General features: G+C 51.3%; 2 protein-coding genes and 2 long non-coding RNA genes across 6 annotated transcripts; all 4 read left to right on the top strand.

Annotated features, from left to right (window-relative positions):
- Positions 1-871: 871 nt before the first annotated feature.
- LOC116652976 (uncharacterized) lies at positions 872-12322 on the top strand. 3 transcript variants are annotated; one of them, XR_014932339.1, is made up of 5 exons: positions 872-1026; positions 3464-3689; positions 6187-6433; positions 7116-7318; positions 12242-12322. It is a non-coding gene; the product is annotated as an uncharacterized LOC116652976 (long non-coding RNA). The 3 variants fall into 3 exon arrangements; XR_014932338.1 differs by lacking the exons at positions 872-1026; positions 3464-3689 and adding an exon at positions 4465-4815; XR_014932340.1 differs by lacking the exons at positions 872-1026; positions 3464-3689; positions 6187-6433 and adding an exon at positions 6492-6627.
- Positions 12323-14462: 2140 nt separating this feature from the next.
- LOC146762958 (rho GTPase-activating protein 32-like) lies at positions 14463-17125 on the top strand (the record flags this gene model as incomplete). Its single annotated transcript, XM_085543985.1, has 7 exons — positions 14463-14556; positions 15025-15168; positions 15603-15705; positions 15863-15995; positions 16497-16579; positions 16942-17049; positions 17107-17125. Coding segments are annotated over 7 exons (684 nt in total), but the record flags the coding sequence as incomplete, so codon positions are not given.
- Positions 17126-17883: 758 nt separating this feature from the next.
- On the top strand, positions 17884-19410 carry LOC146762957 (rho GTPase-activating protein 32-like). The gene is made up of 3 exons (XM_085543914.1): positions 17884-18140; positions 18504-18652; positions 18903-19410. The coding sequence occupies exons 1-3, from the start codon at positions 17884-17886 to the stop codon at positions 19319-19321; spliced, it is 825 nt and encodes a 274-aa protein (XP_085400040.1). The 3' UTR covers positions 19322-19410.
- Positions 19411-20390: 980 nt separating this feature from the next.
- On the top strand, positions 20391-21309 carry LOC146762956 (uncharacterized). Its single transcript, XR_014932341.1, has 2 exons — positions 20391-20470; positions 21209-21309. It is a non-coding gene; the product is annotated as an uncharacterized LOC146762956 (long non-coding RNA).
- The last annotated feature ends 2086 nt before the right edge of the window (positions 21310-23395 follow it).

Here is a 23395-nt window from a genome sequence, read left to right as displayed (position 1 = left end):
ATTGTGAAGGCTGAGCCCTCCATCCAAAGGAAGGAGGCTCTAGATACAGCTCCTTCTCATACCGATCCATAAGTGCTGCTAGGAGCAATCTAAAGGAGAAGACATCAGTCCAGTAATAAAGAAGAAATTCCTTACCCCATTGCAAAGCCAAAGACTCACCACTGACCCCAAAGGAAAGGATCTCCAAGCAGAGTCGCATCCCATATGGTATCCAGAGCTCAAAAGCAGAAGGAAGGAGAATACTCTCCCTCAATGCTCCCATAGGAGCACTGAGCTGGAACTGATGCTGCCCCCTGCCCTTCCCAGCCCTTAAATACGAATCAAGGAGGGGAGGAGCCAGGCTCCAACCAATCACAATCCACCCCTCAACGGCCCCCACCTGTGCCCATGGGGTGGGCCCCTCTCTTCAGCAGGTGCCCAATCAGGATGTTACATAACAGCTCCAATCAAAAACAAACACAAAAACAAAGCAATAACAGGTTAATAATTATATTTGTTCTTAAAGGGGAGGGTTATGGATAGAGGAGAAACGACAGCACAGTATATGGACACGGGGGTGCAGATCTCAGTGTCGCAATGGGGTGACACTATGGGCACCACTCTGAGGTTGATGCTGGGGGGACGTTGGGAAGATGGGGGGTTATGGGGGGGGGACATTGGAATGATGGGGGGTGATGGGGGGGGATGATATCATTATATAATTAGGGTGATATAATAGAAATGCTTAGTCATGGTTGGAAGCCATGATGGGGCGGAGACACAGCAGTACAGCCCAAGAGCAGGCAACGCATCCGATTGGCTGAAGGGCTGGCTCCGCCCCCTCCTGGTGCTCATATAAGGTCTGGCACTGCGGGGGGCAGCAGTTATTTGCTGGAGCTCCTTGCTGAGGTCACATCTACCCACATGAACCCACATGAAGAAGCTCTTCTGCTCTGTAGCTGCCTTGGACCAAGAGCTGCTGGATGGAGCTCCAGGACTTGGCTTCTCTGCCATCACATTGCTCCACCTAGAACAGCACTACAGGAGGTCAGTTCTGGTTCTGATACTACAGTAATGCTGAGATGATGGGGGGCAGAGATGGTTGGGGGGCAGAAATGGTTGGGGGGGGATGTTGAGGTGTCTGGGGGGGGGGACACGGAGCTGATGTTTGACAGTGAAGCTGTATGTAGATGTGGAGGTATCAGTGGAGTTACACAAGGAGCCATGTTGGAAGGTGACAATGAGTAGATGAGGGACTGAATAATGAAAAAGGGATGTAGTGACCATGAGATGGTGGAGTTCGAGATCCTGAGTGGAGGAAGCAAAGAAAAAAGTAGGATTGCTACCCTGGACTTTAGGACAGCCAACTTTGATCTCCTTCGGGACCTACTTGGGGCTATCCTGTGGGCCAGGGTGCTGGAAGGCAAGGGGGCCTGTGAGAGCTGGATAGCGTTTAAACGGCTCTTCTTCCAAGCTCAGGATCAGTGTGTCCCTGTGACTTAGAAATCAGGAAAATGTGCAAGGAGAACTGCATGGATGAGTAAGGAGCTCATGCGCAAGCTCCGCAGAAAGAAGAAAGTACATGATATGTGGAAAAAGGGTCTGACCACTTGGGAACAATACAAGAATGTAGTCAGGGACTGCAGAGATGCAACCAGGAAGGTGAAAGCCCACCTGGAGTTGAATCTAGCTAAGGAGATAAAGAATAATAAAAAAGGCTTTATTAAATACGTTAACAGCAAAAGGAAGGCTAGGGAGAATGTGGGCCCCATACTAAGTGATGGGGTGCATCCGCGGGTGCTGAGAGAGCTGGAAGAGCTCATTGCTGAGCCGCTCTCTGTAATCTATCAGAGGTCTTGGAGAACTGGGGAGGTGCCTGAAGACTGGAGGACGGCCAATGTCACTCCAGTCTTCAAAAAGGGCAAGAAGGAAGACCCGGGTAACTATAGGCCAGTCAGCCTCACCTCTGTCCCAGGGAAGGTGATGGATCAGCTTGTGCTGGATGCCATCCCCAGACAACTGGGAGAAAAGGAGGTTATCAGGAGTACCCAGCATGGGGAGGTCGTGCTCGACCAACCTGGTGGCCTTTTATGAAGATGTCACTAGCTGGGTGGACGGGGGGAGGGCAGTAGATGTAGTCTATATTTCAGTAAGGCTTTTGATACTGTCCCCCATGACATCCTTATAACAAAGCTGAGGAAGTATGGGATAGATGAGTGGACGGTGAAGTGGGTCGAGAATTGGCTGACTGGCAGAGTGCAGAGGGTTGTCGTTGGCGGTGCAGTGTCTGGCTGGAGGCCTGTAACTAGCGGCGTGCCCCAGGGGTATGTACTGGATCCGGTCTTGTTCAACATCTTCATCAACGACCTTGATGAGGGGATAGTGACCACCCTCAGCAAGTTTGTGATGACACGAAGTTGGGAGGATGGACTGACACGCCTGAAGGCTGGGCTGCCATTCAACGAGACCTGGACAGGCTGGAGAGCTGGGCAGTAAGAAATCAGATGAGGTTTAACAAAAGCAAGTGTAGAGTCTTGCACCTAGGTAGAAATAATTGCATACACCAGTACAGGCTGGGGGAAGACCTGCTGGAGAGGAGATCTGCTGAGAGGGACCTGGACGTCCTGGTGGACTATAGATTAACCATGAGCCAGCAGTGTGCCCTTGTAGCCAAAAAAGCCAATGGCATCCTGGGGTGTATTAAAAAGAGCATGTCCAGCAGGTCGAAGGAGGTGATCCTCCCCCTCTACTCTACCCTGGTGAGGCCTCATCTGGAATATTGTATCCAGTTCTGGGCTCCCCAGTACAAAAAAGACAGGGATCTCTTGGAAAGAGTCCAGTGGAGGGCCACTAAGATGGTGAAGGGCCTGGAGCATCTCCCCTATGAGGAGAGACTTAGGGAACTGGGTCTGTTTAGCCTTGAGAAAAGAAGGCTGAGAGGGGACTTGATCCAGGTTTATAAATACCTGAGTTGTGGGAGCCGTAGTGGTGAGTCTGGTCTCTTTTCAGTAGTGCATGGGGATAGGACTAGGGGTAATGGGATGAAAGTACAGCATAGGAAGTTCCGCACAAATGTGCGGAAGAACTTCTTTACAGTGAGGGTGACGGAGCACTGGAACAGGCTGCCCAGGGAGGTGGTGGAGTCTCCTCTGGAGATATTTAAGACCTGCCTGGACGCCTACCTCTGTGACATGGTGTAGGGAGCCTGCTTTGGCAGGGGGGTTGGACTCGATGATCTCTAGAGGTCCCTTCCAACCCCTGCAATTCCGTGATTCTGTGATTCTGTGAAAAAATGGCATTTGACAGTCTATAAGAAACGAACTTATTCTAGGAGAGAATCAGAGGTTTAAACTCTTTTGTTCAACAGACAAGTAGTGCATGATATTTTTATAAGCATTGTGTCTGACCTTCTCAGCTGTTAGAATTTCCTTGACAGTAATTTCTCCGGATGTGATCAGAAAACCTTTTGTTCTGTCTATGGCAGCATTCGAGGCATGATACTCAACTGGGTGATATGGAATTCACACTGTCAACTCCAGTGACAAGAAAAGTGGCATCTAAGAAGCGTGCAAACACAGAGAATGTTGATGCAGAGTCAGCATTAAGAAATGAGCTGCCCTTTGCACTTCCTGCTCCAAAGGCCTTCTTTTCAAAGAGCCAGGCAGAGAAGCAAGTAGAAGGCATACCCTTTCAGGCGCCTGCTTCCAAAGGTATGTTGTATCTAACAAATGGAAACCTAGAACATGTGTAGCTTAGGAATTTTTTATTTTAAATATGAATGCAATGCTTGCAGGTCCTAAAATTCTGAAAGATTTCAGTGTTTGGTTTATTTGGTGACAGCACATACAGCCACCAGCCTGTGCATCTGACAGTGCACTGCAAGCGGTTTAACCATCTATCAGGGCACGGTGCTCGTCTGTTAATGATAGAAGTTCTGGCAGTGTCACAAGGAGCATGCCTTGAGATGCATTCAGATCATGAGACAAGTGCTGTGTTCCTGAAACTACCATGTGGTTCCACTTTCCATCGAGATCTAGTAGATAATTTCTTTAACATTCATCATGAGGGTTTTGGTTTGTTTTTATTTTTTTTCTGGGCTATTATATTGAGTGAAAGAAAAGGGTGTGCTTTTATTTAAGCATGCTTTTAATTGCATCTTGCTTCTAAATTAAATGTAACTACTGGATTCCTCATGATAGCATCCCAGTACTTGCGTGTATCTGTTCAGCATGGCAATGGCAATATGTGACTAACAATGCAGACACCTCCATCCATGTGCTGTACCATAAACGTGTCCGTGCCATCAGCACTTCCAAGTTCAACCCCAACCTCCAGCCCCAGCCCGGCCACCATCGCACTGCGGCACGAGGAGCTCACCCTGACCGGTGTCTGCCCCTCCCCCGGCCTCCCATTGGGCAGCGGCAGCTCCGCCGGCTCCGATTGGCTGAGCCGCAGTGCGCGGGAGTGGCCGTTGTGTGCCGGCCGTTGGAGGAAACCGCGGCACAACGGGAGCGAGTGCTGAGGACAGCTCCGCCGGAGGAGTGCGGCACAACGGCACTGGGACGGGGAGAGGAGCCCTGCGCAGCTCCGAGCACACTGCCCTGCCCTCCCCCGTGGCAAGGGCGGTTGGGATGTGGAGTGTAGGACTGGGATGGGGGATGTGGCTGTGCGAAGGGCCGTGGCCTTGGGATGGATCGAGGACTTGGGTCCCACACGGCCACAGCACTACTGCCAGCGTCCAGGCTGTGCCCCCCCAGCCCAGCACTGCTCCCAGTGCCCCCGGGCCCTTTCAACACCCAGACGCAGCACTGAGGTGGGCCTGTGACTGATGGGCAGGTATGAAGCTTTAAGGGGTGGTGTATAGAGTGATAGAGGGTTGTGGGGGCCTTAGGGTGATATGGGGCTACTAGGTGCTCTCAGGGGACATGGGGAGGAATATGTAGTTGTAGGAGATTGTGGGGGTGTAGGTGTGGTATATATATGTTCATCTATGGGATTGTACATATGAAAAAAATAGATCCATGCGTGTTCTGGACTGCACTGAAAAATGGGTGGCCAGCAGGGAGAGGGAGGTGATCGTCCCCTCCTGCTCAGCTCTTGTGAGGCCCTATTTGCATCACTGTGTCCAGGCCTGGGAGGGATGTGGAGCTGTTGGGGTGGGTCCAGAGGAGAGCCACTGTGATGATCAGAGGGCTGGAGCAGCTCTCCTATGAGGAAAGGTGGAGGGACCTGGGCTTGTTTAGCTTAGAGAAGAGAAGGCTGCAGGGAGACCTCATTGTGGCCTTTCAGTACCTGAAGGGAGCATATAAACAGGAGGGGGAATGGCTGTTTACGAGGCTGGATAGTGATAGGACAAGGGGGAATGGTTTTAAACTGAGACGGGGGAGGTATAGGTTGGATCTTAGGAACATGTTTTTCGCTCAGAGGGTGGTGACGACCTGGAACAGGCTGCCCAAAGAGGTTGTGGATGCCCCATCACTGGAGGCATTCAAGGCCAGGCTGGATGTGGCTCTGGGCAGCCAGGTATGGTGGTTGGCATCCCTGCACCTAGCAGGGGAGTTGAAACTAGGTGATGGCTGCGGTCCTTTGCAACCTGGGCCATTCTATGATTCTCTGATTTGGGGGGATATGAGTCTATAGGGTGGACAATAGGGGGATGTGCTCTCAGACACTCGTGCAGCCCTGTGTACACACACACGCGTGTGCAGTTCCATCCAAGCTTTATTCAATCCTGTGTACACTCACATGTGTTTTGTATTGATTTCCTGCTGAATCCTCCTGTCGACTTGTAGTTAGGCTGGGAGTGAAGGGGAGCACTGGGTAGCTGTTCGTGTTCCTTGCTGTGTGCTGCAGGGTTGTGCTGGCAGCGGTGCGGTTGGTTTGCTTTTCCTTGGGAGGGTGGGATGGAGCTTAGCAGGCCCGGTTCTTTTCTCAAAGGATTGTGATCCTCCAGTGTCACTACACCAGGGAGTGCATGATCTAAAGGACTTCTGGGTTGTGATAAACTCGTATCTTGGCAGCTTCTATTATTTCTGGTTGGGTGTTCTAGTGCAAGCCATCTGGGAGACATGATTTATCGTCCCCGTAGCTAACACTGTGTGGGAAATTTTGACCTGCTTTGGCTTGCCAGTGCTATCCCCTGTCTCCACTTGTCTGGAGCCTCCTTGAAATGTCTGCCTAATGTGGAAATATTTTCTTCTTTCCTAGCTTTTGTGGTATAAAGAAGCACAGAAAGGTGCTGGAACAGCTTGTTCTAGATGGCATCTCCAAGCAATTGGAGAAGAGGAAGATGTTCAGGAATAGTCAGCATGGATTGACCAAGGGCAAATTGTACTTGACCAACCTGTTAGCCTTCTACAATGGCATCAGCAGCTGGGCAGATGGCGGGAGAGCAGTGGAGGTCATCTACCTTGCCTTGAGCAATGCTTTTGATACAGTCTCCCACAAGATCCTGGTAATGAAGCTGAGAAAGTGTGGGATAGATGAGTGGCCGGTGAGGTGGGCTCAGAGCAGGCTGATTGGCCAAGCTCAGAGGGTGGTGATCGGCGGTGCAGAGTGCGGCTGGAGAACTGTGAGTGGCGGTGCTGGGTCTGGTCTTGTTCAACGCCTTTGTCAGCGACCTTGATGAGGGGGTAGTGTCCACCCTTGGTAAGTATGCCAGTGAGTCAAAGCTGGGAGCAGTGGCTGGCACACTGGAAGGCTGTGCTGCCATTCAGCAAGACGTGGGCAGGTTGGAGAGCTGGGCCAACGGGAAACTAATGAGGTTTAGCAAGAGCAAGTGTGGAGTCTTTCAGCTGGGAAGGAATAACTGCAAGTATCAGTGGAGGCTGGGTTGTGATGTGAAGAAGCATCATTGCTTTTTGCAGCAGGACAGTATTACAGAAGAGGGAAAAAGGTGCCGAGTGTAAACTGGATTTCTGTGATTAGTAAAGTTGTGCTGAGAACTGGGCAGACTGTTGCACCTGTGAATGTGTGCAAAGCCTGCCGACAGAGAGAAATAACTTTTCCCTGCATGTTGAGCTTGTTTGACGTAGGTCATTGCTGGGTGAGCTTCTGCTTTAAAGCATCAAACTGTATAAACAATTCAGTTTTAAAAGCAAGCTTGCCAGTTCTTTTTTTACCAGTGAATTTTTCAGGAAGGAAAGCTTTGAGATGCTGTTTGCTAATGGAAGATGGAGAGAGGAAAAGCAAGAGAAAGGCATGCTGTGCATAGCTACCACATCCCATCTGCAGTGTTCTCCCCCTGTGCAAATGAGGAGCAGCACTTCAAGCTTGGCCTGGACCATGGGAAGGGAGCTTGCAAACATCCGGGCCAACCCCAAACGAGTTAGTTCTGCAGGTTGGTTGTTTTCTGCTGTTTGTCTCACATCCTGTTGCTCAGCGGTAGATTTGTTCATGTTCAGTGCCAACAGGAAACTCTCACAGCATTTTTGTTTCTGCTGTCCCAGCGCTTTGATCCCTTGCTGCTGGGATGGGGTGTTTGAAGAATGATGCATGTGTTGATGTCCAGCCTGGCTTTGAGGATGAGTTTGCATCCCTGGTGTGACTGAGGGTCGGAGCGGGCCAGGTTGAATCCGGTGCACTTTGTTCTCGTTATTAGTGCTTAGTTCTTAGTGCTTGCTCAACTTGTTCTTGAGTTGGGGTGAGAGGATGAGGCGTAGGAACAGGAACTTCTTTGGTCCATATTAACTCCTCCCTTTTTTAATTAGGAATAGGTGTGGGTTATTTTGTATAAAGAAACAGACTCATTGCGAAGCCTGTGAATGAGTTCGTTCATGCCTGCTGATTGGTGCTGCTCCCTACAGGGAGCTGCAGTGGAAACGGACACCTGTGGTCCGATGTGTGGCCCCTCCCACGTGCTCAGATCAGCCAAGTTGTCAAGGCCTGGCTGTTGGTCGGTAAGTTGTGCCGAGGTCAGAGAGTTGGATTTTCCGGGTTTTGAGACATGTCTTCCAGTTGCACATTGTGTTATTTCTGATTTGTTGACCAGTTGAGCACCAGCCCAAACTGGGGATCTAAGTATTAACTCAGAAGGAATGGTTTAGATGCTTGAGCTTGGATTGGAAACGCAGTGCCAAGCGCTGCACACAGTTGTGGCAGTTGTGAGAGTAAGGAAATGGCATCTGCTGGGTGAGTGCTTTGCTGGGTGGGCATCCCCCTGCTTACGAGGAGGCTCCACCAAGGGATGTGGATGCATGAGTGTGTGTGAGCACACGGGGGGTGCGTGGACACGGTGGCACAAGTGTGTGCTTGCACAGGGCTGTGCTGAGGAGTTGGGTTGCACACAGGTGCACACAAAGGGATGTTTTCTGGTAGGTGTTGGCTTGTACGTGTTCCCAGGGATGGTTTGCACACGTCTGTGAATGGAAATGAGCACACACGTTGCGGTGCATGCACATGGGTTTGCAAAGCAGGCAGGGTGGCGCACAGGTGTGTGTGTGCACGTGGATGGGTAGAAGTCTAGGGTTGCAGGTTGACCTCTGCTGAGGTGAGTGGGGTCTCAGGGTGTTGCTCAGTGGTAGATTTGTTCACACTGAATGGAAGGCCCTGCAGAAGTCTGGGCAGGTGATGTCAGTTGATGTTCCTTTCCTCACCCGTGCTGGGAAAAGCAGGGAATGGGACTGGGGGACATCCCAACGAGACAAAGGGATGTTTTGTGGTATTTGTTGGCACATATGTGTTCCCAGGGATGTTTTGCACGTTTGTGAATGCTAAGGAGGGTACAAGATGCGTTGCGTGCATGAGGGTGTGTAGAAGGGGCAGAGCATTGCACATGTGTGCATGTGCACGTGGATAGGCGGAAGGCTGGGGTGCGGGCTGACCTCTGCTGAGGTGAGTGAGGATTCACGGTGTTGCTCATTGGTAGATTTGTTCACACTGAGTGCTAACAGGGAACTCGCACACCCTTTATGTTTCAGCTGTGCCAGCACTGTGATCCCTTACTGTGATCTCTTGCAGGAATCAAGCGTAGAGCAAAAGGGATGTTTGGGCCAGGTGACCGCAGGAAGGCTGGCTGTTTTAGATGGTGGCAGCTGATGGAAACAGGTGCTCTGGAGACAGTTCAGCTTTTAACAGAAGTCGGGGGACCTGCAGCAAGAACGACTAGGTTCTTGAATGGCTTCTAACATGCACTCTGAGTAGGTCTGTCCTGCTGTGCCATCTCTGCTTCGTTTTGATGAAAGCATTGTATACAACCGCGTGTTGGGCCTGTTTTCCTCTGGAAGGAAGAATTTTAGGTGCAGTTCTCAGTGAGAACGTCTGCTAGGATTTCTGTGTAAGTTAAATCTGAACTAACAGAAGGAGTGCTGCAGGGAAGGGCCCTGCCTCTGCCAGTAAGTTCCTTCTCAGCTCTCCACGACGGACCCCACTGTGGAGATGAGTGTAAACGAGGGCAGTTCAGAATCATCTCTTGCCAGCTTGATGTGCTGGATTTTGAGCTTGTGAAGCCTGCTCTGTCTTTCTGTGGTGTTTCCTTCTGTTCTAAAGGAGAAGGGCAGCATGGTGACTTTTCTCCTGCGGCTTGCAGCTGCACTCCTTGGCACAGCGCTTTGCTTCCAAGCAGCAGATTATTTTGCAGACTGGGGGTGTCTCAGATTCAGCCTTCTATTCCTCTAGTCTGAGAATCATTTTATTTTGAGGAGGAAAGAAAGAATGTGGTTTAATCATAATGACAGTTGAGTGTTAGCACAGTGAGGTGAAGGAGGGCCCCAGAAGCAAATTTGGTGCTGTTGAAGCACTGTGCGATGAGAAGGTGGGAGGTAACACGTGCTGGCAGATGTGGGAACTACTTTGGGATTGAGGTGTGGAGGAAAGGAAAGGCGATGACGGAGCTGATGGCAAAGAGTTTCCTGGGGAGGCTTGGTGCTTGCTTGGGGATGGATCTGATCAACTTCTTGTGTGCTGGTGTCCAGTTGGGCTTTGGAGAGCAGTCTGCATCCCAGGGTCTATCTGGTTAACTCATGCTAACGGCATGAGTTTCATGAGGGCCAAGTGTCGGGTCCTGCATTTTGGTCACAACAACCCCAGGCAACCCTACAGGCTTGGGGAGGTGTGGCTGGAAAGCTCCCAGAAGAAAAGAGACCTTGGTGTGCTGATGGACACTCGGCTGAATATGAGCCAGCAGTGTGCCCAGGTGGCCAAGAGGGCCAATGGAATCCTGGCTTGTATCAGGAATGGTGTGGTGAGCAGGACTAGGGAAGTCATCCTGCCTCTGTACTCGGCATTGGTGACTGGAATAGGCTCCCAAGGGAGGTGGTTGAATCGCCATCCCTGGTTGTATTTAAGAGCCATTTGGATGTGGTACTCAGGGATATGATTTAGTGTAGGGCTTTTAGAGTTAGGGTACTGGTTAGGCTGCGGTTGGACTTGATCATCTTCAAGGTCTTTTCCAACCTGAGTAATTCTACAATCCTATGGTAGGACCGGGGCTTGGGCCAGACCAGGGCAAATCCAGAGACAGGAGTCCAATGGATTTGAGACCTGACTTGAAGCCTGTGGGCATCACCCAGGACTTGGGGTGAGAGGATGAGGCGTAGGAACAAGAACCTCTTTGGTCCGTATTAGCTCCTGCCGTTCCCTTTTTTGTGGGGATCAGTGTGGGGTATTTTTGTGTAAAGAACTGACTCATTGTGCAGCCTGTGAATGAATTCATTCTCACCTGCTGATTGGTGCTCTTCTCTAGATGGAGCTGCAGTGGAAATGGACACTTGTGGTCTGATGTCCGGCCCCCTCCCACATGCTCTGATCAGTTGAATTAGCAAGACCTGGCTCTTGGTTGGTGAGTTGGCTTTTGTTGGCTTGGAGACACGTCTTCCAGTTGCACCTCGTGTCATATCTGTTGTGTTGAGCTCTCGAGCTCCAACTGCAACTGGGAATCTAAGTATTAACACAGAAGGAGTAGCTTAGATCTATGTTTACCTTGATTGGAAATGCAGTGCCAAGGGCTGCACACTGTTATGACAGCTCTGAGAGTATGGAAAAGGTATCTGCTGGGTGAGCGCTTTGCTGGGTGAGCATCCCCCTGCTGAAGAGCAGGCAGCTGTTGTGTTTGTAGACAGAATCATCCGTGGGGATTGGAGGCGTTTCCAGCCTTCCAGCTCTTGGCTGTTGCTGTGAGAGTAGAGCTTCCTGCCCAGAGAGAACGAGCAGCAGAAGGGATCCAATGAGAGCAGCTTTAGAAGCTTTTCAGACAAAGCAGGTGGATCAGGCTGTGGCCTGTGCCTGTGCTTTGGAGTGAAGCCAGCAGGCTTTACTTCAAGCAGAATGAGCTGTGGGTGCAGCGTCCAGCAGTGCAAGTGGCCAACAGCTGGAGACAGCATCACCTTGAGCAGCACTCTTGAGGGAAATGCTCAGTGTGAACGAAGGCCACGAAGAAGAGAGTAGCTTGTGGCTGTGTTCACAGGGTAAGGTTTTCCTTCCTGAGCTGTTACCTCTCAGGTGCTGTGTGAGTCTTCTGCAGTGTGCCTACAGCTGTGCGATGTGCTCTGCAGGAAGCGCTGATGTTGCGCTTGCAGCCCTGTCTTTCATGTCTCGTGTCCAATTACACATGTTGTTTGAAGCACCACCTTAGAGGCAGCCTTGATTTCTGCAGCCCCGAGCTTTGTGCAACGAGAGCTCTCCTGCTTCTCGCTGTGATGTGAGACTGAATGGAAGGCCCTGCAGAAGTCTGGGTAGGTGATGTCAGTTGCTGTTCCCTTCACCACCCGTGCTGGGAAAAGCAGGAAATGGGACTGGGGGACATCCCGGCAGTGGGATCCCGCCTCAGCAGAACTGAATGGCTGTTCTGATCCACGTATTTTAACCTGAGTGAATCTGACACTAACCAGAGAGGGGAGGGTGCTGTGGGAAGAAGATGTATGTACCGCAGTTTGTGGTGCAAGTTGTTCTAGGAGCAGCTTGTAACAGTGCCCAGAAGGCTTCCTTTTTGATGGGGAGAGGATTAAGTAGGTTATTTGAATGAATCTATTTCCTTTCTGTTCATCTTTCATACTACCTCTCAAAAAACTGTCTGTGGATTCTGTCATGGTTTTGTGCTGTTGCTGTCAATATTCTACATCATAACATCATGTGCAGTATGAATCATTAATTGAGGGTATAAATAGTGGAATCATGTACAAAGGAAAAGGGTTAAAGAGAAAGTAAGTTTATGTGTGGATTCTGTGAATTCTCAAGTAGTATTTCTTGCTAAAGAGAATTAGTGTGCACCCTGGGCTTTCATATGTGCAAAGGATCTTGTAATCATCTCTGTCTGTGTTTCTTTTAGACCCAGAGATGGAGCAGAGTGGAACACAGACTTGGGTGAATCTTCATTCAGGAGCACGAACACGTAATGCTCATCTTAGGTGTCTGGCTGACAACAAGAGCAGAGAGGTCACAAGGTCACGTGCCCATTTTATTTTATTTTTCATTCATGATGCATAGAGGCGTTCCCCAGACAAAGTGAGCATTTGTCGGCTGGACTTTCTAGAAATGACCTAGGCAGTGAAAATGGGATTGAAGCATCCCAAAGAGCCCTGCAAGAGACTGCTGAGAGTTAATCTGGCACCCTCCTTTGGAAACGTCCGGTGTCTGTCAGTTCTTCAGCTGTGCCCTAACACCTCCCATTGCGCTGCCACACCAGGATAGAATTCCAAGCCCACACTGAGTTCTGGAATGTTGTGGTGTTGTGTTGGAATCAGACGTGACCACTTGGTCTTGCCTCCCCGCCTTGTGGGGGGTCATGGTGGACCAGGCTGTTGGCCCTTGGTGATGTCATAAGCGTCTGGAATGAGGGGAGGAGCGGTGCGTTCTGTGCTCCTTTGTGGGTGAGCTAGTGGTCGGAGTAGTTGGTTGGTTTGTTGCTCTTGTGCCTTTAGTGCCTTTAGTGGCTTTAGTGCCTTTTTCTTCACACCATCGTGCGCAGCATCTTGTAGGTAAGCTGAGCCAACGTGGGATGGACGGGTGGGCAGTGAGGTGTTGAGAACTCCTGGCTGTCGGAGCTCACAGCACCGTATTGCTTACTCTTGACCATCAGACGTAATTTTCCCCCGGTACACACGTTCCAAAGGGGGTATCCGTAAAGGTGGCACCCGTTCGGTGCTTCTTCCGTCGTCGTCTTTACTTAGTTGTGGAAGCATCGTAAAGTTGCTGGGAGGACAGGCATCACGTAGCCTGAGACTCAGCATGTCTTGCAGCAAGGGGATGGGACGGTTGTGCTGTGTGCGTTATTCCATGGCTGTCTTAGCCCTGCTCGCTGACCTGCTCTTTCTCTCTCCTCTCTTCACCATCCGCCCACTGCCTCGGTGCAGCTTTTGCTCTCATTACATCTGAGCAAAGCGACAAGGAACTGCTGCAGGTAGCTTGAGGTGATCTCACTGCCAGGTACGTGCCATGTTTTGTCCCCCTTCATGGTTTTGCCGCAGGGCATGCGAGGGTAGTTCTGAAGAAGTGTCCCCATACTGTGCTGTGTGAACAGAGAAAACAGAAGTGTTTCTGCTCTGTTCCAGCTCTTCACACTTGCTGTGATGGGTGTCGCGTGCAGTGGGATCAGCCGCGAGCCTGAGGTGGCGGCGACGGAGGTACAGTATGAAGCCCTGGCTGGTCTTTGTTCCCTGTGTTGAGCCAGCAGAGGGAGCTGCACATGTACTCTCCTGCAGGAAAGAATGGGCCAAAAAGGGCCTGGCCACCTGTCTGCACCAGTGCCACTGCTGATTAGTCTGGGTAGAGAGAGATGCATCTTTGCATGGCCTGGCAATGCACGCCAGGAAGAGAAACAACTGTGATGAGATGTGCAGCTCCTTCTGAAGTGCTCCCGACAAGGATGGAGCGCATTTGCTGCAGCTTTCTCTGCAGATGTGCTCCTCACCTTGAAATCCTCCTGGTTTGTCCTCAGCTCCTGACCAAGGCTTGTGCTCTGTTTTGCAGGCTGATAACATGCGGAAGCCACAGCTGGAGCGTGCGGTGTCATCTCTTAACGTTCCGGCGATTGCGGCAGCCCATGTTATTAAGAGCCACGTCGCCCAGGGGCCGGATGAGCTCTCCCTGGAGGTAAGCAGTTCCAGGCGTTCCTTGTTGTCATGCACGGGAGAGTAGTATAGGGTGTGAACGCCTTTCGAATACTCTCAAGACTCCTTCAAAATGTCTCCCTTGCTGTCAAGCTTGAGGATATTCTGCAGCAAAGAATCAGGCAGTTATTTGAGCTGTGCTTTCCTGCCAGCTGTGCTGAAGCTGGGATTGATGTTTCAATCTCTTGCAGGTTGGAGACTTGGTGTGCATAGTTGCTATGCCACCAAAGGAGCTGAGCCCCTGGTGGAGAGGCAAGCGTGGCTTTGAGGTAGGCACACGTTTCCGACTAGAGAGCACAACTTGAGTAGAGTCAGGAATCTCAGACTGGAGCTGCTCTGCCTGCACAGGACGGCTTCTAGACGCAAGCAGTTGCCCTGTGTCGGTGTCAGAGGACCTTCCCTTTGGTGCTGAGCTTGGGCTAATGCCCACCTGTCTTTTTGTTCTTGTTCCAGGTCGGGTTTTTCCCTGGTGAGTGCGTGGAACTCATCAGCGGAAAAGTTCCCGAGTCCCTTGTCAATTCCTTGCCAAAGCCAGGTACGTGTTTTACATTTGACAATGCGGATTAATAAAATGGGGACACAGCTTGGCTTTCAGGGGTTTTGTTAATGCCCGAGATGAGCAAGCTTAGCAAGAGGACTGCATTAAGCGGAACACGCAGAGATCTGGCCCAATCTCACTGTGTTTATTCTTGGGCATGGGGAAGTCACAGAATCCTCCTTGAATGGCTTGGGATTGGAAGGGGCCTAAAGGATCCTCAGGCTCCAAGGCCCCTGCCTCAGTCTGGGTCGCCAGCCTGTGCATTTAGCTGGAGATGAGAGCAGGCTGTATGGGGCCCCTTCTGACCTGGCCTTGGGCAGTTGCAGGGATGGGGAAAACCGTTCTTGCGTGTCCTTGTTCGGAATGTTCTTCCTGTTGTTACGTGCTCGGTCGAATGTGTTATGATCGGCCTCGTCCAACCGATCCAAGCCTGAAATGAACTGGTTTCTTTGTTTTGTTGTGCAGTGCTGAAGAAACGGGGCAAGCTCAGTACCTTCCTTCGTTCCTTGGTGAAGGCCCGCCCCAGGAGAGCAACGGAGCCGGAGCCAACGAAGGAAGGGGTGTTTGGCTGTGACCTGGGGGAGCACCTTCTCCGCTCTGGCCGTGATGGTAAGGAACAACCCATTCCTGAGATCTTTCTCCGTTGGGCATCTAAAGTTGAAAGGGAGATCATATCCAGAAATTGTTTCAGCCTGAAAACGTAGGAAGGCTTCTAGCCACAGAGAGCATCCTGCATCCTTTCCCTAGCTCTTCTGGATGTGAGATTGGATTCTTCCATTCCCCAGGGAGCTGTGATGGGACTTGCAGTGTCTGTGGCTTTGCCAGAATTACTTTCTCCAGGCTGTTGATAGGTCGTGGCATTTCTGGAAAGCCAAGAACGCGTCTCTGTGCACTATCCTCACAGCTGTCTCTGCCAGCCTTCTCCTGTAAGGAGGAAGCAAGCGGTAGCCCGGCTGGGCTTAGAGGATGGGATGTGAGAAGAGCACGGCCTGAACCAGGACTTAAGTAAGAAGCTGAGCTAACCGCTGGCTCTTGTTCTGTAGTCCCCCAGGTCCTCCTGAGCTGCGCTCAATTCATTGAGGAACATGGTGTGGTGCGGGGGATATACCGCCTGTCCGGCGTGGCATCCAGGATCCAGCAACTACGGTAAGAGTGCTGCAACTGACACAGCTGTCAGTAGGGGCCCGTGCCATGCTGCAGGCGTTCAGAGGAACCTCTTCCTTTTCTTGACTGTATGTGTGTCTTTGGACTTGTTTTCCTCTTTCTCAAAGCCCTCTGCCCAATTCTGTGTCCTTCTCTGCAGCCATGAATTCGATACGGAGCAGGTTCCCGAGCTAAGCGTCCGAGAACTTCACAGCGTGAGCTCCCTGTGCAAGTTGTACTTCAGGGAGCTCCCGAACCCTCTCCTGACCGACCAACTGTATGACAAGTTCTCGGTAAGCTCAGGGCAATGTCTTGGAAATGACACATACCTGTTCCCTGGGCGTCCTGGCTGGTGGTTGCAGCAGTGCCCCAGTTCTGAGGTCTTCTTTCTGTTAGCCCCATGAGGCATGCCTTTGCCACATCCTGCCTCTCACTGATGCCACTTGTGGTGGTGCCAGGAGGTGCTTATTTAAGCTATTCACAATGCTTGTGAGAATTCCCTTTCCTTTGCTGTTCCCCAGCTATTGGTAGAATGGGGTTAATAGCAAAGTGGACTTGGAGAGGAATGCCTGCTGCGAGGAGCTGTGCTGTGCAATCAGGCAGTAAAGCCCCCAGAGCTTGCACTGCTTGACCTCAATGACACAGGCTGTGTGCCACTGTGTTCCCCTGATGCCTCTTGGAAGGCATCGAGTCTGCCTCGGTGCTGACCACCAGCGCGCTGTCCCCATGGTTCCCAAACCTGTGGCAGCTCTCCAGCCTGACTGGTGTCTGAATCCCTTCCTGCCTTTTTCCAGGACGCTGTTTGTGCTGCCACAGAGGAGGAGCGGATGCACAGAATGCAGGAAGCCATCCAGCAGCTGCCCGCTCCTCACTACAGGTCAGTGCTGCGCTCGGTCTGCTGAGCTCAGCCCTGCTGCCTTTCAGAGGGCAATGATGCGATTCCAGGTGTTGCCTCACACCTGCAACATCATGCCTGTGCACGCTGAAGCGGCTGAAGGCTGCATTGGGTCAATGGATTGGGTCAGTTCCTTGGCACGGGGGTACGATTGGTGCAGCCAATGGCTGCGGCTGTGCTTTGCAGGGCTTGGTACTGCAGCGTGGTGCCATTGGAAACGTTTTATCTACTTCATATTCAGGGACAGTAGCAATGACAACCACTAGCATGAAGTGAGGTTTGTTTTGTGCACTGCAGCACCGCTTGCTTTTTGGTGCTGAACATCTGCCTCTCTTGTTTTCCAGGACGCTGGAATACCTGATGAGACACTTGGCGTCTCTAGCCAGGAACAGCTCCGTCACCAACATGGACGCTAAGAATTTAGCGATAGTGTGGGCTCCAAACCTTTTAAGGTAAACTTCTTTTTCCGTTTCAACGCCATGCTTACTTCTGCTCTCTCCCAACCCCAGGGGCACAATTTCTAGATGACAGTTTCTGCTCTCATGTTTAGATGGGTCTATTGTGTCCTTGAACTTCCTTGAGAATTTTGTCAGTGGCATTGCTGATGGCCCACTGCGGAAGTCTCCAGAGCCCAGTTTGACAGTTTTTCTCTGCAAAAATTCATACTTGGGGAAATGATCTTGGGGAAATGACTTGTAAGATCTGCCTTTTCTTCAGATCCCAGCAGAGCCAGTCAGCCTGCGCCAGCGGAGAAGTTGCCTGTATGGAGCTGCAGACGCAGTCGGCTGTTGTTGAGTTCATCATAAGCCACACAGACGTCATCTTCTGCTCCAAATCCACACCAGCCGTGGGAGAGGGTGAGCATCTTCCTCCATTAGCTTGATCTTGATCTGACATCTTGATCCAATCCAGGCCTTCTCTAAGACCTCTGAAAATGCTCTAACTGTCGAGGAGACAACAGGCTTCTGGGCTTAGATTAGAATATGGCACCCTGTTGCTATGTCCTTAGTGTGTCCAAACCCAAACCTTACATGGAGAAAACTGTCACTGCTGTTAAGATGTTTTGCCAGCAGGTGATGCATGATTGAAGTGTGGCAGCGAACCTTTCTGAGTTCCCTGCCCACTAGTTTTAATAGGGTTTTCGTTTGCCTATTTTGATACATTGAGCTGCTCTTAATTGTGGCTGTGTCCTTTGCCACGAGCATACCTCTAAGCACATGGTTAGTTTGAGCTCCTCGTCTTCCAGTGTCTCGGATAAGCAAGTCTGAGAGAAATGCAGAACTGGGATGGCTGTGCTGCTGCTGTCTGATCCTCCCTCTTACCTGTGGTTTTCCCTTGCAGGGCACAGTTCTCTGGCCGGGCTAAAGTCTGTGTGGGTGTCTCCTCCTGCCACGAAGCTGCTCACCGTGCAGGAGGCACAGGCTGAGAGAAACGGCCAGAGCAGCTCTCCCACTGTGACACAGAGCAGCGAGATAGAAGAGGAGGAAGCCCCCGCAGTTGTACAGGGGAACTTCCACACAGTAATTGATTTTCCATCTAAAAGGTAAAGAGGACTTCCCTTTCCAGCCCCTATCATCATTGGTCGGTTGGGTTTTATTGGTTTAATTTTTGTCCATTATATATATATATGAGCCTGCCAGCTCCTGTCCTGTCCTGCTGTGGAGCCTTTGCTCACATGCTCCACATCTTGCTTGACATGGTTGAGAGAAATGTAGCCAGCAGGACTTGAGGGCGGAGCTGTAGGAATGGAAGCGTCCTCTGCTGTTTGAAACAGAGCGCGTTTCTAAGCTGTGTTTCAGCAGAAAGCAGGCAGTGCCAGGAACGGGCAACTGTTGTCAAGGGCTCGGAGCAGCTCTTCCTTCACCCTACACCACGACTGACAGCATGCTCTGTTTTCTCTCTCCAGAGCAAGTTCTCCCAGAAAGAGGATGGAGTCATCGCGCTGCGGCAGTTGGTGTTCCTGCCTCTGCCTGCAAAGACCATCACCTGTGGCCGAACACCAACTGCAGCGCAGTGCCAGGGAGCCATCAGAAGCAGAAGTCGTGGTCCTGGCAGGTAAGAGTGCAAATCCAGCTTTCAAAACACTGCTTGTGAGCAACATAGCTAGAATTCATGCTTTCAGTGGGCTTGTACCTCCTTCACGAGGAGGATCCTGCACGAGGATCACTTTCAAGACAGTGACACTGTTGTTAGAAGCCTATTTGCTTCTGCCCACCACCCATACATAGCCAAATGTCAAGAACCTCTTCCATGATTCATCTTGCGAACGTTCGACACTAACCGCTGTGCATCTACTCCTTCCTAGGTGACTCCAGCCCTCATGTACCCCGAAGACTCAGGGCATGTGACGATGATGCATCCTGCGCTTCCATCAATGGAGAACTCATGGGAAGCACAGGATGCTGCAGTTCCAGTGAAAGCCTTCCATATGACAGCAGTGATCAAGAGAAGAACGTCATCGAAGTTCAAGCCCTCATTCATCCCATCCCTGCTGAAGCTGCTGACCTGAGCCTGCCAGACACCACAGGCACCAGCCTGGACCCAGTGCTTCTGCAGTGCAGCCCAGCCCAAGCACAGCCTGAATGCCCCGACAGCAGCAGCACCATGCAGGCTCAGGTCAGCGACACAGAGGAGATGACGAGCCCCTTGGAGGGGGGCATAGAATCAGGCCACCAGGCCCAGGCTCCAAGTAACAGCAGGAGCTCTGAGCCACTCCCTCCTTAACAACAGAGGATGAGTCCCATCTTAAAGCCTGGACCTCTCACGCCCTCCTTTGTCCCATTGAATAAAGGCACGCTCGTGCTCAATCAACACTTTGGCTGCATTCCAAGTCTTCATTCACAGGGACTGGGAAGAGTGCAAGAAACAGCAAGGCAGCTCAGCTTGCAACGCTCTGGCTGTGGGGTGCGTGCAGCAGAGCTCTGGATGTGTTCACATTTTGCCTGACTTTGGGATGCCTGCAGTGAGAGCTCTGCTACCATTTTTTATGGCAGCAAATAGTCTCTAGCATCCTGGATACTGCTCATGAAAACTGCAAGCCTCCTGGCTGTGGCTTTGTGATGCTTTTCAGTGCTTTTTTTTATTGCTTTTTGGATGCTCTTCAACGCCGTGGCTGCTCCCTGACACCTCTGTCCTCCCACCGTGTCCATTCCTGGCTCCCACCTGTGAGCTGTCCCTGCAGATCATCTCCAGCCCTGCCATCATCGCGCTGCGGCAGGAGGAGCTCACCCTGACCAACATCAGGCAGTGCTGCCTGCCTCTCTCACTCTCTCGACCAAGTGTAACTACACTGTCGTGGAGACAAATGCTTTCTGTCACATCCTCTATCTCTGCAGACATTTACTGGTAGGCGGCTCTTGCAGAAGAAGATTCAAGCAGCACAACCTTTTGCTCAGCTACAGCACATGAATGCTACCAAAGCAGAAACAACCCACAAGCTCTGGGTCTGTTTTTCTTACGAAGGCATGCACCGACAGCGTTTGATGGTACCCACCATCCTTGATTTCCTTCCCTGCTTCTTGTCTGATGGCACTGCTGAGCCAGGAACAAGCTGCCCAGTGTGGCAGAGAATGGTGCAGAGCTGTGCTGGAACCTCCTCCCCTTCCTCTGCTGCAGCTTGGTGTGCAACCTCACCCACTTCTCTGACAGACCTGCTGATCCCACGCATGCCATTGGGATGCTCTGGCACGGGATGTGCCTCCAACCCAAAGCTCATTCCCACCTCCCAAGGAAAAGCAAAGCAACCCAAGCATCTCCAGAAAAACTGCCCAGCAGACAGCAGGGAATGCAGACAGCTTCTGGCTGCTCCCCTGCACTCCCGTCCTAAGTAAGAGGCCCCACGAGGACTGGCTGGGAAATCAGTGCATGACACACGTGAGTGTGCACAGCATTGCACAAAGCAGTGGGGTTCCATGAGTTTGTGTGTTTGTGTGTATTTGTGCACCAATGGTGTTGCACACACATTTGTGTCCATGAGTGTACAAATCAGTGGGGTTGCTCAGGTGTGTGTAGGTCAGTGGGTATGTGTGTAAGGACGAGCCTGCACGTATATGTGCGTGCACAGGGGTGTGCAGAGTGTTGGAGCTGCGCAAGGACATTGTGGTACCGGTGTGTGTGTGCACTTTGGGAGTGAAAGGAAGGGGCTGCACATGTGGCTGTGTGTGTGCGCACAGGGCTGCACCAAGGGATGTGGTTGCATGAGTGTGTGTGAGCACACGGATAGTGCGTGGATGCGGTGGCACAATTGTGTGTTTGCACAGGGGTGTGTGAGGAGTTGGGTTGCACACAGGTGGAGACAAAGGGATGTTTTGTGGTATTTGTTGGCACATATGTGTTCCCAGGGATGTTTTGCACGTTTGTGAATGCTAAGGAGGGTACAAGATGCGTTGCGTGCATGAGGGTGTGTAGAAGGGGCAGAGCATTGCACATGTGTGCATGTGCACGTGGATAGGCGGAAGGCTGGGGTGCGGGCTGACCTCTGCTGAGGTGAGTGAGGATTCACGGTGTTGCTCATTGGTAGATTTGTTCACACTGAGTGCTAACAGGGAACTCGCACACCCTTTATGTTTCAGCTGTGCCAGCACTGTGATCCCTTACTGTGATCTCTTGCAGGAATCAAGCGTAGAGCAAAAGGGATGTTTGGGCCAGGTGACCGCAGGAAGGCTGGCTGTTTTAGATGGTGGCAGCTGATGGAAACAGGTGCTCTGGAGACAGTTCAGCTTTTAACAGAAGTCGGGGGACCTGCAGCAAGAACGACTAGGTTCTTGAATGGCTTCTAACATGCACTCTGAGTAGGTCTGTCCTGCTGTGCCATCTCTGCTTCGTTTTGATGAAAGCATTGTATACAACCGCGTGTTGGGCCTGTTTTCCTCTGGAAGGAAGAATTTTAGGTGCAGTTCTCAGTGAGAACGTCTGCTAGGATTTCTGTGTAAGTTAAATCTGAACTAACAGAAGGAGTGCTGCAGGGAAGGGCCCTGCCTCTGCCAGTAAGTTCCTTCTCAGCTCTCCACGACGGACCCCACTGTGGAGATGAGTGTAAACGAGGGCAGTTCAGAATCATCTCTTGCCAGCTTGATGTGCTGGATTTTGAGCTTGTGAAGCCTGCTCTGTCTTTCTGTGGTGTTTCCTTCTGTTCTAAAGGAGAAGGGCAGCATGGTGACTTTTCTCCTGCGGCTTGCAGCTGCACTCCTTGGCACAGCGCTTTGCTTCCAAGCAGCAGATTATTTTGCAGACTGGGGGTGTCTCAGATTCAGCCTTCTATTCCTCTAGTCTGAGAATCATTTTATTTTGAGGAGGAAAGAAAGAATGTGGTTTAATCATAATGACAGTTGAGTGTTAGCACAGTGAGGTGAAGGAGGGCCCCAGAAGCAAATTTGGTGCTGTTGAAGCACTGTGCGATGAGAAGGTGGGAGGTAACACGTGCTGGCAGATGTGGGAACTACTTTGGGATTGAGGTGTGGAGGAAAGGAAAGGCGATGACGGAGCTGATGGCAAAGAGTTTCCTGGGGAGGCTTGGTGCTTGCTTGGGGATGGATCTGATCAACTTCTTGTGTGCTGGTGTCCAGTTGGGCTTTGGAGAGCAGTCTGCATCCCAGGGTCTATCTGGTTAACTCATGCTAACGGCATGAGTTTCATGAGGGCCAAGTGTCGGGTCCTGCATTTTGGTCACAACAACCCCAGGCAACCCTACAGGCTTGGGGAGGTGTGGCTGGAAAGCTCCCAGAAGAAAAGAGACCTTGGTGTGCTGATGGACACTCGGCTGAATATGAGCCAGCAGTGTGCCCAGGTGGCCAAGAGGGCCAATGGAATCCTGGCTTGTATCAGGAATGGTGTGGTGAGCAGGACTAGGGAAGTCATCCTGCCTCTGTACTCGGCATTGGTGACTGGAATAGGCTCCCAAGGGAGGTGGTTGAATCGCCATCCCTGGTTGTATTTAAGAGCCATTTGGATGTGGTACTCAGGGATATGATTTAGTGTAGGGCTTTTAGAGTTAGGGTACTGGTTAGGCTGCGGTTGGACTTGATCATCTTCAAGGTCTTTTCCAACCTGAGTAATTCTACAATCCTATGGTAGGACCGGGGCTTGGGCCAGACCAGGGCAAATCCAGAGACAGGAGTCCAATGGATTTGAGACCTGACTTGAAGCCTGTGGGCATCACCCAGGACTTGGGGTGAGAGGATGAGGCGTAGGAACAAGAACCTCTTTGGTCCGTATTAGCTCCTGCCGTTCCCTTTTTTGTGGGGATCAGTGTGGGGTATTTTTGTGTAAAGAACTGACTCATTGTGCAGCCTGTGAATGAATTCATTCTCACCTGCTGATTGGTGCTCTTCTCTAGATGGAGCTGCAGTGGAAATGGACACTTGTGGTCTGATGTCCGGCCCCCTCCCACATGCTCTGATCAGTTGAATTAGCAAGACCTGGCTCTTGGTTGGTGAGTTGGCTTTTGTTGGCTTGGAGACACGTCTTCCAGTTGCACCTCGTGTCATATCTGTTGTGTTGAGCTCTCGAGCTCCAACTGCAACTGGGAATCTAAGTATTAACACAGAAGGAGTAGCTTAGATCTATGTTTACCTTGATTGGAAATGCAGTGCCAAGGGCTGCACACTGTTATGACAGCTCTGAGAGTATGGAAAAGGTATCTGCTGGGTGAGCGCTTTGCTGGGTGAGCATCCCCCTGCTGAAGAGCAGGCAGCTGTTGTGTTTGTAGACAGAATCATCCGTGGGGATTGGAGGCGTTTCCAGCCTTCCAGCTCTTGGCTGTTGCTGTGAGAGTAGAGCTTCCTGCCCAGAGAGAACGAG

This window comes from Coturnix japonica, chromosome 1, assembly GCF_054131305.1.
Source record: "Coturnix japonica strain WE chromosome 1, WE-NBRP24, whole genome shotgun sequence".
NCBI classification, from domain to species: domain Eukaryota; kingdom Metazoa; phylum Chordata; class Aves; order Galliformes; family Phasianidae; genus Coturnix; species Coturnix japonica.
This window is presented reverse-complemented; position numbering and strand designations above follow the sequence as displayed.